At 42.0% G+C, this 12,983-nt stretch overlaps 1 protein-coding gene across 1 annotated transcript; it reads left to right on the forward strand.

Moving 5' to 3' along the window:
* The first annotated feature begins 298 nt into the window (after window positions 1-298).
* ZNF396 (zinc finger protein 396) lies at window positions 299-4,563 on the forward strand. Its single transcript, XM_082852982.1, has 4 exons — window positions 299-384; window positions 2,097-2,587; window positions 2,859-3,003; window positions 3,910-4,563. The coding sequence occupies exons 2-4, from the start codon at window positions 2,168-2,170 to the stop codon at window positions 4,362-4,364; spliced, it is 1,020 nt and encodes a 339-aa protein (XP_082709108.1). The 5' UTR covers window positions 299-384; window positions 2,097-2,167; the 3' UTR covers window positions 4,365-4,563.
* Window positions 4,564-12,983: the final 8,420 nt, after the last annotated feature.

A 12,983-nucleotide genomic window follows, 5' to 3' on the forward strand; every position in this document is an offset into this window, starting at 1 on the left:
CACCTCACGGGAGCCCCACCACCACTCCTAGCACGCGCCCGCGCACCCCCTCTTTATACCCCTCCCCGCCCCCACCCTGGCTACCTCTTCCTCACGCCCCCGGCGCTTCCCCGCGGCCTCCACCTCGTCCCCGCACCTCCTGGCCTCTTACAACGCGTGCGTGCACCCCCTCTCCTTGTCCGGGTACCCTGTGGCGCCTGACCCCCGCCCCCGAAGCCGACCTCCTCCCATCACCCTCCGCGCGCTTACCTGACCTCCCGCGCACCCTCCCCCCGCGCCCATTCTCCTCGTGTGGTCTCGCGGAGTCGGGTCCCCGTCCGGGAGCGGCGCCGTGTGGTGGAGGAAGGTGTCCCGGGACCGTCGGGAGCAGGCTCAGCAGAGGAGGTATTTCCAAGGGAGAGTCGGTCCCCTCGGGAAAGACCCCCGGATCTGGGACTCTGGGCGAAACCTCCCCTCCAGGGACCGGGTTCGATACGGACCCTCGCGCGGTGTTGGGGGTTTGGTCTCTTGGGTGGAACTGAGAGCAATTGTGGACCCGGCACAGACTTCGCTCCTGGTGCGGGAGACGCAAAGTGCGTCCCGGTGGCCACTCCTGCGACTTCCAGAGGATGCTTTAGCTTAGGGACCCTCTGTGTAACTCCCCTAGACGGCTCCAGACACGTGGCCTCAAACCCCACCTGTCGCTCCGGTCTCGATCCCAGATTCGGTTCCGGCTCAGGATCATATGGGTCTGCTGCCTTTCTTTGCGGTGGGACCCCGGCCACCGGCTCTGGACCGCGCAGCACCGTAGAAGGTGTGGATGGCCTGAACTCAGACCCCAGCCCTGCTCCTTTGCCTTTGGTCTCGTTACCTGAGCTTGCCCTGGCGGGTTCCTCAACGTGGGGATGAAAAGAAACTTACAGGGCTTTTGTGGGGATTTAAATGAGTTTATATTTATTAAGATCCCTAAACGAGTGCTTAGCACATAGTAAATTCTCTGCGTTTCAGTTGTGGAGCACTGTATAAAGTTGTGTCATTTATTTGGTAACCTTGTCTTTCCAGGGCTAGAATATAAGCTTTATGTAGCCGCAGGCTTTGTTCGGGTCACCGCCATATCTTCAGTGCCTAGAAGAGTTCTCGGTGAAGTGGGGAAAAAAATGGTAGAGAGGAAAAATAGGGGCACATATAACAGTTTAAATTGGCTGTCAGTTACTAGTGATACATATACTAAAATGCTACTAAGGAGAGTGTCTTCCCACCCCCTTCCTGCTAACAAGCTAGCGATACTGGGAGAAATTGTTGCCCCCATGCATCACTATGTTGCTGGTGACACTGTGATTTGATACAGCGTTTTCTATAATCTATTTGATAATACATAGCAAGATATTTGTCCCTTTTCCTTTGACCCCAGTAAGTCAAGTCCTTGGGACATCTTTGAAGGAACTAATTTGAAAGGAGAAAAATAGTATATTTTCTGAAAATGTGCTTCCCAGCATTGTTTATAATAGTAAAAATTAGAAACAGCCTAAATATTCTACAGTAAAGAGATAATTAAGTAAATAATATGGATGTCACAGATGAGCAGTAGACATGGACATGAAAAAATGGAAATACATTAAGATGGAGGAATATGCTTTTTTCTTTTGAATGGTCCCTTTAATGCCAAAGTAATATTGTTTTAAAAATTAGTAAGCATCGAAAAAAAATCTATGCAAAAGTACTTCTCTCGTGAGACTGTTCCTTAGAGCTCCTTGCAGCAGTCTAGAAAAAATTAACTGGCTCTTCGAGGCTGACCCAGAGTCATAACTTTCCTCAGCCTTCCCTTATTTCTGTTCTCCAGGAGCTCCTCTGCAACCCTGGCTGAACTCTTATTGTGATATTTAGTCAGCCTCACGTGCATGATTTTCAGAATAAATTGCGAATTACTCATGTATATAAATTAATGCCTCTGAGCTCTTTGATTCTCTTAGAGAAGGAAGTGTTCTTTGAAAGCATGGTTTATGTTAAGATTAAGGGCAGCACTTTCTGTACAGTCTTATGTTTCTAATCCTAGTTGTATCGTTCTAAGAAGCATTTGTCTCTGTCTTGTTTCCACTTGTCTCTTTAATCATATTTAGGAGTGTCCATAAGGAGAGTTTCACCTTCTTGAAGATTAAAGCCTAGCAGTTCTGAGCTATTCCTAGTCCAAATGTCTGCAAAATTGAGAGAGACATCAAAACTCCTTCCACAAACTTCAGGGGACCCTGACTGCATTCTGGTAATGAAGGTGGAAGAGGGAGGGCAGGCCTCTAATATGGTCTCCAGCCGCCACTGGAGCAGCTACTACAGCTCAGAGACCTACCGCCAGCGGTTCAGGCAGTTTGACTATCAAGAGTCATCTGGGCCCCGGGAGGCTCTGAGCCGGCTCCGCGAGCTGTGCTGTCAGTGGCTGAGGCCAGAGGTGCATAGCAAGGAGCAGATCCTGGAGCTGCTGGTGCTGGAGCAGTTCCTGGCCATGTTGCCTGAGGAGCTGCAGGCCTGGTTTGAAGAGAACCGACCAGAGAGTGGAGAGGAAGCTGTGGTGATGCTGGAGGAGCTGGAGAAAGAGCATGACAGGGTGGCTGAACAGGTGAGAAGGGGCTGTGGGCATGAGGGACAAGGCTGAGTCAGGAGCTCTGGCACATCACTGGGGTTAGAGCTCCCAAATTGTACTCCCACTCAGCACAACTAAATGTAGAGTGTGGTGAGTGGACTCCCAGCTGTGCCAGAAAACAGAATGCGCCTCTGCCTTTTTCCTCCCTTTTCCTGTGTCCCCAGGATAGTTTCTTCTCTGTTATTTTATCTTCAAGTTCCAACCTGATTCCCTTCTTCAGCCTCAGTTAGTACCAAACTGTTTCTAGGTCTCTCTTGGACGAAATGAGGACATGCTTGCAAAGAAGCTATCAACTTGTGAAATCACTCAGGAGACACCACGTAGCCAGCTTAAGCCCACAAAAAAGCAACTGCAGTGGGCATCGAAGGAGCATCACACCTTAAGACAAAATGGTGAGGGGCAGGGTTCAGGTCATGGTTGCGGGGTGGGAAGGTGGCCTCTCAGCCCACCCATCACACACATCTAGGCTGCTTTCTGTAAGAGGTCTCCAATCTCCCCTCCTGCCTCCTGTTCCTGTGGGAACTTCCACCATTATATATCCTGCCAGTGCACATTCTCAGTATTTTGTCCTCATTTCCTTCTCAGAGATTCTTATAATATCGTTCAGATTTTTGAATCCTTGACATCATCTCCATCCGGATTTTCAAACCTTTTTTTAAGCAGCATGGCCCTCTTCGCAATGAAATTTTATGCGGAGTTGCAATATATTAAACAGATGAAAACACAGCTACTCTGACTAAAGCAGGAACAAGCAGTGTCAGCCCACCTCTTCTGCCATCAGGCAGTCCCTGAGGCCCTTTTGAGGGATCCCAAGGTCACGGTCTAAAGACTGATTCATTTATTTTTATAACTTTTGTTTATTGATACTCTTGTAATAAATCTTGCTTATTGCTACCCACTGCCACATTTAATTCCTCTCCTTCAGTTGCTCCTCTGCTTCTCCAATAATTCCTCATCTTTTAGGCCCTTTCTTTTCTTCCAGACTTTCCTCAGTTTCTAATGTATCTTTTTACCCCTACCCACCATTCTACCTTTTGCACAGAGCTTTTCATCTTTTTTTTTTTAAGAGCTTTTCATCTTTATAGTTGCCCGCCTCATCAGTATATAAACCTCTTTCACCTTTTGATCTTCTCAGTGTTTTCTGCCTTACCCTCTCCATCCTCCACATTGTGATGCTATATTTCAAACATGCCAGCTAAAATATAGTCTATATATATTTCATTTGGATCATTCTATTTCGTTTTCCTTCCTTCTGAACAGAGTACTGGTTACATTTGCTTTTCCATGTATTATTTCAGATAGAGACACCGGAACTATAAATGTGAAATCAGCTTCAAGGCGAAAGACTTCTTCAGGCAAAGAACTGCATCACAAAGTTTCTAACACTCTTCACATGAATGCTTCCCAGAGTTTCACATTTAGAGGAACCTGTGAACAAGATAGAAAGTTTGAAAGAAGACAGGGAAACCGTACTCGAAAAAAACAACACAAGTGTAATGAATGTGGGAAAGTCTTTACTCAGAGCTCAGCCCTTAATCTACATCAGAGGATCCACAGTGGAGAGAAACCTTATACATGTGACGTGTGTGCAAAGGCTTTTAGCCGAAGTGCAATCCTGATTCAACATCGAAGAACCCACACTGGGGAGAAACCCTTCAAATGTCATGATTGTGGGAAAGCCTTTAGTCAGAGCTCGAATCTTTTCAGACATAGGAAAAAACATACTAGAGAGAAAGTCCCATCAGTGCTGTGAGGGAGTCAAAACATTTATTGAGAACTTTTTCAACAGGGGAGCAGACACAAGGCACCAATACTCCTTTAGCATAAATCGGTAGTTTCAGTGGGCACCAATTTCCTTTCAAAGGTTGTAAAAGCCACAGGAGAGAATGTAGAATATTTTCTGTCAGCATTGTTTGCTTTTCTGTACAGTGTCAGTTCAGGTGATTGAGATTCTAAAGCTTTGCTTTTGCTTTGCAGTACAGTGTCAGTTCAGATGATGGAGATTCTAAAGCTTAAATCGGATTTCCATCCCTATTGCAACTCTTGAAAATATACTCTCAGACATGTTCTACTATTTCCATTATTAACACAAATAATGAACTAGTATGTTCCTTTTTAGACAAGTACATTTTCCCTGTTGAGAAGGAGTGTGTGAGTTAGTATATAAGTGGGTATTCTCCATTTCATTACTTGCACACTGGAGTTACTAGACCAAAGATTAAATCAGTTTTTTAAAAAAATTTCCTGGAAATTCTCTGGCAGTCCAGTGGTTAGGACTCCACACTTTCACTGCTGCAGGCCTGGATTCAGTCCCTGATCAGGGAACTAATATCCTCCAAGTCACGTGGCGTGGCCAAAAATAATAATAAAATATAATAAATTTCCTGTTTTATTTTCTGTTACCAGATTCAAAATATGAGAATAGGATTGAGGAGACCCAAAAGAATATGTACCTCAAGACCTAAGCTGAAATGTCCAGGGTCATTGTTAGGAAGCAGGTGAGTAAAGGGACTTTACTCGTCTCTTACAAAAACCTGAGAACCTACATACTGTTTTGTTTCAATTTTTAAAATTGAGGTTTAGTTGATGTATAATATCATCTATACATACTGTTGATGATACTAAGTAATTTCCTGTGTAGGAAAAAAAAATTATCTCCTTTACAATTTATATTGGAAATATCTCAGTGAAAGCATTAAGATTTGCTCTACGTGTCTTTAGGAAGTGGCCTAAATATGATGAGTGTTCTAATAATGAACAGTTATCTGTGGGTGCTTATATAAAGTTGATGATCACCTTAACATAAAGAAATAAGGAAGATGAAGAAAAGACTGTCCAAATGAGACTGATGTTACCTGGTAAGTGCAGCACATAATGGAGAACTGTACTTACCTGGAAATGGGAACCCTTAACAGCTGGTGACTATCCTTCAGAGTTCTTCATGGCCTCTGTTCTGGCATAAATCAGCTGTGAACATGTTTCAGGCATCCCAGGACAACCTTTTCAGGGTCTTATGCATTCTTACTAAATGAGTGTCTAGACAGTTTATCATGATGTTAAGACCTTGGATTTTGATACTCTTGTACAAATGAGAAAATCACTAAAGTTCAATTTAAAGAGTCCATTGAGTTTAACCCACATTTAATTCAATCAGATTCTCTTGTTTAAAAAGTAAATGGTATTTTTTTTAAGTATTCTGACAATAGATAACATAATGTCCCCCTTTCCAGGGATTCTTAATAAAACTCTGTATGTATTACAAGAATACATGGATTGTCGTGTCTCCCATGGTGCCACCGTTACCCAATATGGAGGCAACCATGAGAAATGAAAGTCCTTAGAAGGAGAAGGGAAGATAGGCCTCATGGTGAACTTTGTACCTCATGAAGGGTAAACATTTCATTATCAGAAAATCCAGTCATATCTAGTGCTTGGAGTAACTCCTGAGACAAATGTGGGATTACATGCTCTGCTTAGTTAGAATATTGATAAATATTAGATTAGTAAGGGGAGAGGAGAATACAAATTTTAATTTTAGAATTTTCTGATAGTGATTATACTTTGTAGCTCTAGTAAATATGAATAAGTATTGAGTTTTGTACATTTTCATTTATTAAAAATGTAGGAGTCTTTTTATTTGGGTCTCATTCTTTTTGTAATTAAAGAGAGGAACAAGCCATCTATTAAAGCAGCAAATGCCTCAAAAGATACATGTATTGTGAATTACTGCTTAATCATGGAAAGAGTTTTTTGGGTACTATGTGAATAAAATGACAGAATCTAAATCAAGTATTCTGAGGGAAGCGTCTTTCTTCACTTGCTTCTGCCATAAACTTTGCAAGATTACATTGTCTTCAGTGTGAATAATCTGAACTTCTCCACCAGACAGTGATGTGAATCATATCATCTTAGAATAACGAATCTTTAAAGGATGTCGCTGAGTACTCTAAGTTATCTTGCACTTACACAGGTCTCCTAATAAGTAGAAGGTGCTAGTTTATCTAACTGGAGAATTAATATGACTTGGTGTAACCTTGATAAAATTAGCATATTAGCACCCCATCAAACTGATTAATTTCCACAGGTAGTAAATACTCCAAAATGAAATTGGTGTTTTTTAAATGAATTTCACTTCATCTGAGCCTTTATTATTATCTCTAATCCTATGTTCCCTCTTTTTCTCCCATTCTCTTCAGAGACCAGGTCAGATGTTTGTCACTGTCCTTGAAACTTCCTGTATCAGGAATGCTTCTGGATACAAAATCCACCTTTGGTGGCTTAAACAAATTAGACTTTGCAACCAGAAATCTGGAGGCGAGTTGCTGCTGGCTGTCAATCGGCAGCTGAACAATGACTTGTCTGGCTGCTGTCTCTGCACTTCTTTGGGCCTTTCCTTCATACTTATTTTCTCAGATATGCAAGAGAGCTGTCCCAGCTCTGGGAATGGCATTTGGGGTCAAGTCAGAGAGGAAGAGGGACTCCAGCCATGGCCATGTCCTCTACTAGGAAAAGGGAAAGCTTTCCAAGAAACCCTAGCAAAATTCTGCTTATGTTTCCTTGTTGCAGGTGTGTCTAGTAAAGCCAGTGTTTTCAACTCCTAGAGGGAAAGCAGCAGGGCAGATGGGGATTGGGAACCACACTGAGTCAGCCAACAGTGTTTGCCATACTCCTTCTTGGCCACTTTCCTTTTCATGAGCAGATGGCTATGATTTTGCCTCCTTCATTATCAATTAAAAAAAAAAAAAGATGAGAACTCCACCAGGTTTGTCAACTTATCTACATCTCACCCATCATTTCCTCTCCCCTTCCTTTCAGAATGAAAGAGGGGTCTCCTCTGGTCCCTCAGCATTCCTTCCCACCTCTGAAGGATGTTGGCTGCCATCAGTTATTCTCTTTTTTAGTCATCCTTTTGCTTTCCTTCAGGATCCATCTCTTCAACATTCAAATATGCTAATGTGACTTTTCTAGCATATTCTTAAAAATTCAAGATGGTGGCTAATCCCTGAGTCGGGGGGAGCAAAATGGCCCTTAGTTTTGCCTCCTTCATATGCATCCATCTCTTTCAAACACAGTGATCTTTCTAAAACATAAATTTGATCATGTACCCTCCTTGCTTAAAACACAAGCCACCCATTGCTTTTTTTTCCCCCTTTGGCCAAGCCATGAGTCTTGCGGTATCTTAGTTCCCCCACCAGGATTGAACCTGGGCCCTCAGCAGTGAAAGCATGGAGTCCTAACCACTGGACCGCCAGGGATTTCCCCCCATTGCTTTTAATATAAAATCAGAACTCCTAAACAAGGTTTTTGAGGCTTTTCATGATGTGACCACAGCTTACCATTTCAGCTTTCTCTTTTGTTACTGCCTCCTTAATACTCTATGCCAAGGACATTCTGAATTGGAAGTCCTTCTCCTGCCTCTGGGCCTTTGTATGTGTTCCTTTTAAACTCTTATCCAGCTTCTGCACTTTATCTAACTCCTGTGTATTCTTCAGGTTTTAGCTTAAATGCCACTTCTTCCAGGAAGCCTACTGTAACATCCTAAGAATAGGTTGGGACCACCTCCACACCTTTCTATTGATTCCATAGTAATCTGTTCTCACCCTGGCATTACATTTATCACATGAAATACGATATTTTTAAAATAACAAACTACAGTCGGCCATAAAAAAGAACAAAATAATGTCATTTGCAGCAACATGGATGGACCTGGAGATTGTCATAGTGAAGTAAGTCAGACAGAGAAAGGCAAATATCATATGCTGCTTATATGTGGAATCTAAAAAAAAAAAAAAAAAAAAGGTACAGTTGAATTTATTTACAGAAGTAGAGTCACAGATGTAGAACTTATGGTTACCAGGGGGGAAGTGTCAGGGGAGGGATAAATTGGGAGATTGGGACTGACATATACACACTACTATATATAAAATAGATAACTAATAAGGACTCACTGTATAGCACAGGGAACTCTACTCAGGACTCTGTAATGACCTATATGGGAAAAGAATCTAAAAAAGAGTAGATATATGTATAACTGATTCACTTTGCTGTACAGTTGAAACTAACACAGCGTTGTAAATCAACTCTACTCCAATAATTTTTTTTTTTTTTTTTTTTTTTGCGGTACATGGGCCTCTCACTGTTGTGGCCTCTCCAGTTGCGGAGCACAGGCTCCGGACGTGCAGGCTCAGCGGCCATAGGTTCACGGGCCCAGCTGCTCCGCAGCATGTGGGATCTTCCCGGACCGGGGCACGAACCCGTGTCCCCTGCATCGGCAGGCAGACTCTCAACCACTGCGCCACCAGGGAAACCCACTCCAATAATTTTTAGAAGATAAAATATCAAACTGCAAATATGGCCCAAGGAAGAGGAGGAATGATACTTTGAGAAGAAAGAAGTCACGGAATAGTAAAAGAAAAAAAAAGCCCTCTTGATCCTGGGAATGGTGAGACAACGAGAAGGTCAGACACAGGTGACGTTTCACCTCTGCAGAAATGCTGGAGGGGGTTGGGAGAGAACTTGAAAGGGGAGAAAGTTGGGCTTACTTGTCATTGAGTGCATTGGGGTGCATTGGGAAACAATTGCTCAACAGACTTCCTGTGCTCCAACACTGGACTATTGTAAAAATGGCAATACAGAGTTAGTGAAGAGTCTACCAGCTACCATGTGATTTAGAAGATATGTAGCCGTTCCCCCTACCCCATGGGGACCTTGGAAAGGAGCTGATTGAACCACCTGGAGAATTGGGATCATTGGACAAAGTAACTTTGTGGAACTTGTAGCCAGAGCTGTGAGTCTCAGCTACACCTTAGAGGGGTGGCTAGAGCCAAGGTGGAGGCAAATCATGAAGGAAGGGATACTGGCCTCCTGCCTCACCAGAACAGGTCACTTACTGCTGCAGGTTTGGTGAGCAAGCACCTCAGACTAGCTGCCCAGAATAGAAACCAGAGAGGCTCAGGAGGATAGCAAGGCCATCTGAGACCCAATCCACAGCACCACCTCACCACAGGGAATATACACTCTCTCCCCAGACATCTAGATGGAAGAGAAGGGCAGAGGGAGAAATAGCCATGATAGGGAGTTGAACTTAAAATGGACTGAATAATTTAATTCAACTCTTTCATCACTACCACTCCCCACTCAATGGGGTGGGAATTCAAGAAGCAAAAACATCAGTTATAAAAAATAAGCTCCACTTTTCTTTTCAATGTGGTAGCTTTTTATCCACTAAATTGATACTATATCTACTCCTGTGTTGACCTCACTATGCTATGTTTCTCCAGAGCATGAGCTGCCTCATTCACATGTTTCTCAAGCATCAGGCACAGTACATGCCCATAATAGGCACTCAAATATTTGTGAAATGAAAATTGCAAATCTTATATGTGATAATATCCAGAATATGTAAAGAACTCCTATAATTCAACAGGAAAAAAACAAAACTCAACCCATTTCAAAAATGGGCAAAAGACATGAATAGACATTTCTCCAAAGAAAATATATAAATGGCCAGTAAGTACAGGAAAAGATGTTCAATATCACTAATCATTTGGGAAATGCAAATCAACACCTCAGTGATATATCACCTCACACCCATCATGCTGGCTGATTAAAAATACAAAAAATAACAAGTGTTGGCAAGGATGTGGAGAAACTGGAACCCTTGTGCACTGCTGATGGGAATGTAAAATGGTACAGCCACTGTGGAAAACAGTTTGGTGGTTCCTCAAAAAACTAAACATAGAATTACCACATGGTATGGCAATTCCACTCCTGGTATATACCCCAAAGAATTGAAAGCATGGACTCAAACCAATACTTGTACACTCATGTTCATAGCAGCATTATTTACAACAGCCAAAAAGTGGAAACAACCCACGTGTTCATCAATAAATCAATGGATAAGCAAAAATATGGTATACACATACAATTGGAATATCATTTAACGTTAAAAAGCAATGAAATTCTGATACGGGTATCCCCCGCTTTTCAAAAGTTCACTTACACCACTTCGCTTTTACGAAAGACCTACATTAGTACAGGTTTTTCCCATTATCTGAAAGTAGAGTGTTCCTATGAAACTTTTCATAAGCCGAAATGGTGTAAAGCAAAGAAGCAATTACCGTAGACACAGCTCTAAGCTATGGCGGTTTCATGCTGAGATGCTGAGAGTCGTTCTCCAGGAAGGAGCTTGGCAGTGCCACTCTAGCTGCTTGGGCTGCTTGCTGCCTCTATAACAACTTGCCACCAAGAAAAGGCTGAATGCTATCATTGCTTTTTGCCTTTTTCCTTAAAAGTGAAAATCCTCCTCAGATTTATTTCAGTTAGTGAAAACAGGTACAGGTATCCTCTGCTTTTTGAAAGTTTGCTTTCCATCACTTCACTTTTATGAAAGACCTACATTAGTACCTATTTAACGGTCCGCAATAGAGGCAGTATGCTCCCCAAACGGCAAGACTGGCACAGCCAAGCTCCTTCCCTGGAACTACACCAAGCATCTCAGCATCAAGCTGCCATAGCTTTGAACTGTGTCTGTGAGCATATGTGCTTTATCTTGATTTATTTCACGTATCCGTTAGCAAGATGTGTCGTAAAGTAATCGATTCTTTGCTTTACACCATTTCGGCTTCCGAAAGGTTTCATAGAAACTCCCTGCTATGGGATAGCAGAGGAAACTTGTACATGCTACAACATAAATGAACCTTGAAAACATGCTAAGTGAAATAAGCCAGACAAAAAAGGATGAATGTTGTATGATTCTACTTACATGAGGTATCTAGAATAGGCAGTTTCATAGAGACAAAGTAGAATAGTGGTTACCAGGGCCGGGGGGAGAGAGGAATGAGGAGTTGTTTAATGGGTACAGAGTTTCTGTTTAGGGTGATAAAAAAGTTCTGGAAATGGATAATTGTGATGGCTGTACAACATTATAAATGTACTTAATGCCACTGAACTGTACACTTAAAAATGGTTAAAATGGTAAACTTTATATTTTACCACAAGAGCATTGGAAGAAACAAAAAGGAAATCACTTTTCTATAATCCTGTCCTAATAACATTTATATTCTAGTAAAAAAAAAGGAATAATAATAATAAGAAACTCTATGGAATGCTGAAAAGCAGAAGATCTGAAAGATAAAATCCAGACGAGTGTTTGGTGAAGGGACTAACAAATAATTTTCTCTTTGCCACTAACACTTAGGACAGGCAATGATGAGACTATCCCAGCAGCCCTAAAAGAAGATTTGAATGGACTATATGGGCTACAAATCCTGGATGGCTAGTAAATAATATTAAAATTAGTTATAATTTCCATCTTGGATTCAATGTATTTCCTTATATAAAGCCATATGCTAAGTTAATTACTTTATTGATTCCTGAAATTTTAAGCTAATGGATGTATCTTATTATCTGGCTCTCTTAATCATACTTGTGTTTGAACTTAGCTCAGATTAACTGGTTTGTCTTCAAATGAAGGATTATTTTTATTCAAAGACTACAAAGACATTGAGTGGCAGCTAAACTAAGGAACTCTACTGTCAGAGCTAATGATCAGCCAGGTAGACATCTGCAGTCTTTTCCTATGCAGCTTTGCTGGCTCCAGTCTTTTGAAGAAGGAGTTGTCAGGATTCTAGGTAGAATATCTCCAACTGGACATGTCAGTGAGGCTGCATCAGAACTGAGTTAGTCCATTAAATTTTACTTTTGATTCATTGCCTATTAGCAGTCTTGTCACCTAGGTGTTCTACAGTTTGATTTTTTTTAATATTCATTCAACCCCAAATGATTAGTCTAAGCCAATTATGATAATCCGATTCCACTTGCAAGTAATTTTGATTTAGGAACAGGCATATCACTCAATTTGGACCAATGAGACATTAGGGGAAGCCTGCTGCATGGCTTCTGGAAAAGTTTGCTTTCTTCTAAAAAAGAGACATAGGGACTTCCCTGGCAGTCCAGTGGTTAAGGCTCTGCACTTCCACTGCAGGGGGCGAGGGTTTAATCCCTGGTTGGAGAACCAAAATCCCACATGCTGCACAGCACGGTCAAAAAAAAAAGAGAGACATGAAGAAGAGGTGATGCTTTTCTATCTCCAGATGTTGTTGTGACTGGTTATGACAGCAGGCAGTGCTTCAACAGCTGGAAGATTAAGCAGACCCATGTGGAGGAAGGAGCCAAGAGTACTACAGACAAGCAGGACTGAAGCCCTGAGGTAACAAGTTTTTTTTTTTTTTTTCCTGAGGTACCATTCCTTTAAATACTTATATTAGAAGAGACAAAAGACTTAAAATCAGTGATCTGATTATCTACCTTAAGAAGCCAGGGAATGGGACTTCCCTGATGGCGCAGTGGTTAGGAGTCTGCCTGCCAATGC

This window comes from Leucopleurus acutus, assembly GCF_964270905.1.
Source record: "Leucopleurus acutus genome assembly, chromosome: 13".
In the NCBI taxonomy this organism is placed as follows: Eukaryota; Metazoa; Chordata; class Mammalia; order Artiodactyla; family Delphinidae; genus Leucopleurus; species Leucopleurus acutus.